Source organism: Bison bison, unplaced genomic scaffold (assembly GCF_000754665.1).
Source record: "Bison bison bison isolate TAMUID 2011002044 unplaced genomic scaffold, Bison_UMD1.0 scf7180017864167, whole genome shotgun sequence".
Lineage (NCBI taxonomy): Eukaryota > Metazoa > Chordata > Mammalia > Artiodactyla > Bovidae > Bison > Bison bison.
This window is the reverse complement of record NW_011494739.1, coordinates 3948314-3952678: the sequence shown is the minus strand read 5'-3', so window position 1 is coordinate 3952678 and position 4365 is coordinate 3948314. Positions and strand designations below refer to the sequence as shown.

At 53.6% G+C, this 4365-nt stretch overlaps 1 protein-coding gene across 1 annotated transcript in view; it reads left to right on the top strand.

The window, feature by feature from the left end:
- Positions 1 to 663: 663 nt before the first annotated feature.
- The window catches only part of ZBP1 (Z-DNA binding protein 1), a 10805-nt gene continuing 7103 nt past the window's right edge, over positions 664 to 4365 (top strand). The window contains exons 1-2 of the mRNA XM_010841902.1: positions 664 to 905; positions 3483 to 3740. Coding sequence (XP_010840204.1) covers positions 872 to 905; positions 3483 to 3740 — 292 coding nt within the window. The 5' untranslated portion in view covers positions 664 to 871. The remainder of the gene's footprint in view (positions 906 to 3482; positions 3741 to 4365) is intronic.

Genomic DNA, 4365 nt, shown 5'->3' with positions numbered 1-4365 from the left:
GTAGAGGTGCCTGAATTAACCCTTTTAGTCCTCGCCACCACCTCTTGAGGTCACTCCTTTTATTAGCCCATTTCATAGATGAGAAAACTAAGACATAAATAGGTAAAATAACCTGCCCAAGGTCCCACAGCCAGTAAATGGTGGGGCTGAGTTAGAACCTGAGCATCTCTGTGACCTTGGACAAGTGGCCTCATTGACCCAAGCCTCAGTTTCCTGAGAAAAGAGACCCTAACTAGACCCTAACCTGTAGATGAGTCAGGGGCACATGAGGTTGGAAAGTACATAATAGGTACTCATTAAAGAGAGTCTTCCTTTTTTTTTTTTAACTAGAGGGTAATTGCTTTTCAAAGTTGTGGTCTCTGCCATACATCAACACTGTCGTCGGTTTGATATGCACACACTTGTGTGGTTTTGATGATCACAGGTGCTCAGCCACCCACCCACCCACCCAGGTATCTTGGCCTGTGGCTAGGGGAGTCAAGGTGGACAGCAGTGGGAAACCCCTCAGCCCCAGAAGAAGCTCTGGTCTCCTCCATCTCAGCAGCTCCCTACCAATATCTAGTAGAAGGCCTGTGTCTTGCTCAATTCAGCTTTCGGTTTTGTTTCTCTGAAAAACCACACATAGAAGTTTCATTTTCATTTTCTCCAGAGACGGATAAGGTTGGCTGCCTAGGGCCCCATTTCCGGGGTGTGAACAGCTGACAGCCGACAGCCGTCCGGATGAAGCTGGAGTGTCTTCACAGCTGCCAGAAGCACCAGCCTGGCCCACAAGAGTACACCCAGCCTTGACCGGACCCACCTTCTGCAGGCTCCAGGGTCAGAGCCTGCTGCTGACTCCAAGTCTCCCAGGCCCCTCACAGCTGCTGCCAGAATGGCCGAGGTCCCTGCTGACCCAGGAGACACAGGTACTTTTTTCCCTCTAAGGACCCATGGGAGTGCCCGGGTGGGACTTACATATTCTTCTGGTTCCTTTTCTTGGTTCAGATGACAACCACGATAGGCTAATATCTGAAGGCACAACCGTAAGAAAGAGAGGGAGAGAGCATTGCATCAGGTTCAGAGCCTTGCTCTACACCAGGCATCTTGCAACACGCTCCGTGTGCGTTTTGCAGGAACCCTCAGGGGAAGCCCGCTGAGGTTCCCACCTCACTCCTGAAATCACAGGCGGCACAGGTGAAATGACTCAGGGGACCACGGCTGAGCTTGGGGCCTGAACACCCGTCTTCACTTTGGTTTTGAAGAAGGAGAGAAGTTGCTTTGCTAAGAGTGGCAAGTGCTTATACGTGGCTTTCCCCCTGCTACTGTTCTTTCATTGAACAGCACACATGCAACTTAACTGGCACTGAACAGAGCTGTTTTCCAGGGTCCCCACTGAAAGCATGTGGGCTGGGGGCTGAGGCGGTTTTTGTCTGTCTTTGTTCTGTGATCAGTAACTATCTGAACCTCACCACGATCTGAAGTAGTCACGAATCTCACCATTTCAAAGAAGGGGAAATGGAGACCCGAGGTCACACAGCTGGTAGGTGGCAGAGTTTTGGCTCAAACCCAGGAAAATATGCTGTGTCAGGGAGGGGGGTTAACTGGGAGTGGCCCAGGATCCCAGGCTGGTTGGTTCCCAGGTTCCTGTTATATTTTCCAAAGGAGACATGTCAGGGGCACTGGGTAACTGAATTTAACTTGTTCCCCAGCAGGTTTTCCTTTTAACTGATCCCTCATCCCATTTTTCAATTTCTGGTTCAGCAGCCAGAAGACTCAGTGGGGGAGGCAAGCCCAGCCTTCACTGCATGGACCCCATTTCCTCTTTGAGGTCAGGGGACTGCAGGAGGAGGAAGAGAGAGAGGCTCACCCAGGAGCAGGTTTTTCAGGAATCAAAACTCTTTTCAAGGCTAGGCAAAGCATCAGTGGGTTGGATGGGTATGACAGTCTCGGGGGTAGTGTTTAGTGAGTGAAGTTCAGGCTGGGTGACCCCAGGGGTTGTAATACCCATCACCTGCCCCCAGAAGGATGCAAACATTCCATTCATAAGAGCAAGCCACACTGCCCAGCGCAGAGCTGGTAAACAGGTCATCCCCTAGTGCTGCCCACTCAGAATCCAGCAAGAACCCAGAGGTCAAAGGGTTGGGCTGCTGCCCTGGAAGGGTAACTTGGTCTTCCCAAGAAAGGCCCTGCGGTGCATTCCCACGGTGTTCTCAGGGGCAGACACTTTCTCTCCCAGCTCCATGCACTGCTGGCTCTGCGTCCACCAGTTCTTTCACTCCCCGCAGGGCAGCTGGCTTGGGTTTATGGGAGCCTGCCTGCGAGGATTGGGGCCATTTGGAAAGTTCCTCTTTGAGCCTCGAGGCATCCTGCTTAGGACCATTAACTCTGGCAGAGGGGAGGCAGAAACAGAGGCCTTGGAGGAGCACCCATCCCCTGCCCAGGCCATCTGAGCACACACCTACCCAGTAGTGGACACTCACTCTTTCATCCAGTCCCTCCTCCACTCAAATGCTGTTAATAGTTCCTGAGACCCTACTGCATGCCTGGCCCATGGCTAGACACAGAACCACTACAGTGAATCTGGCAATCACAGCAGCAGATCCCTGGGGACACCCTGCAGGGGACCCACACAGGACCAGCATCCCACCTGATCAGGGAACTCAGGACAGCCTTCCAGCATTGGAGTCTGAGTGAGAACTCACAGTGGACAGGTGGAAAGGGGGGGAAGAGCACGCCTGGCAAAGGGAACGGCATGTGCAAAGGCCCAGGGGTGAGTATGGCTGAAAGGAATTCAAACAGGTTGGCACTTGAAGGGCAGTTGAGGGTGGGTAAAGATGAGGCTGGCAGAACCCGTTCTGCCAGCCAAGAGGAGGGTGGACTGGAGGGAACCTGGAGTTGGTGGAACTGCTGTCATTGAGGGGATGCTGACAAGGAGTGGGGAGTGGAGGCATAGAAAAGGAGAAGAAGGGGTTGAGAGAGTCTGGAGCAGTACCACCAGGACTCCATGGTTGGGCAGCAGGGTGAAAGCTCTGTTTCTGAACGCCTGCTGGGTTTCTGATGGGGATGAACAGTGACATCGCCCCTGTGGATGGTGAGCCCAAGGAGTAGATTCCACAAGGCAGGGTGGATGGGGGATGGAGAGCACCAGGGACAGGCCTCACTCCCCCCGCTCCTCTGCTCCGCCCTTACCCTCCTGCATCCTGCGGCCTCCACTCTCCTCTGCTCTGAGGACACCTGAGAGCTGACCGTTCCCAACTGTCCTCCAGTGCTCACACAGGCGGGGGACACTCGGAAGGCCTGGTGGCTCCTCTGGCCACCAGACTGTCCGGCCCAGGTCATTTCTGAGCAGCCCACGCACCCCTCCCTGAACAGAGACACTGATGGATGTCTACTTTGACCTCTGTTCCTCCGTCTGCCCTGGATCCCTCTCTGAGGGCTCCCGATGGCCCAGGCTGCGTCGTGGGGACCTCAGTTCTGTCTCTGCCCCTGTCTTGCTCTCCCAGACCTTGAGCAGAGGATTCTGGAGGTGTTGAGGGATGCTGGCTCCCCTGTGAAGACCGCCCAACTGTTAAAGAAATTCCAAGTGCCCAAAAAGAAGCTCAACCAGCTCCTCCACAAGATGAAGCAGGAGTCAAAAGGAGTTATGCTCGCAGGCCCTGCGACGTGGTGCTTGGGCGACGGCGGGACCAAAGAAGTGGTTCCCACAGAGCGGGGTAACCTGTCACCGCGGGTGGGGGAGGTGGGGGTGCAGGACCCAGCATGAGCGGTCCTGGTATCAGCCAAGCCCAGATTTGGACCTGGGTTCAAGTATGGGCTCTGCCCTTGAGGGTGCATGCAGTCTTCTCACTGCATCCTGATTTCTTTCTCTGGCCAATGGAGGCGAGAGGATTTGATGCAAAGGGCTAAGCCCATGCCAGCACATAGTAGATGCTCAACAAAACTTTAATAATAATGGTTATGACACTACCAATGACACAATAATAATTGAACAGTCTTAGCATCGCATGAGATCTACTTCTCTGGTTCTGCAGCCCATGGACCTAAACAGCTGACATGTGTCAAGTACTTACAAAAAGCTGTTGCAGGACCAGGGTTGGGGGAGGGGGGGCTGAAAGTGAAAGTGTTAATCACTCAGTCATGTCCAACTCTTTGCGACACCATGGACTGTAGCCCACCAGGCTCCTCTGTCCATGGAATTCTCCAGGCAAGAATACTGGAGTGGGTAGCTGTTCCCTTCTCGAGGGGATCTTCCCAACCTAGGGATTGAAACCAGGTCTCCCATATTTACAGTCTGAGCCACCAGGGAAGCCCAGAAGTGGATGGGGCAGGATTTGAAGCTAAGTTCCTTTAACTCTAGAATCTGAGTTTGGAGACCCATGTGCTGGG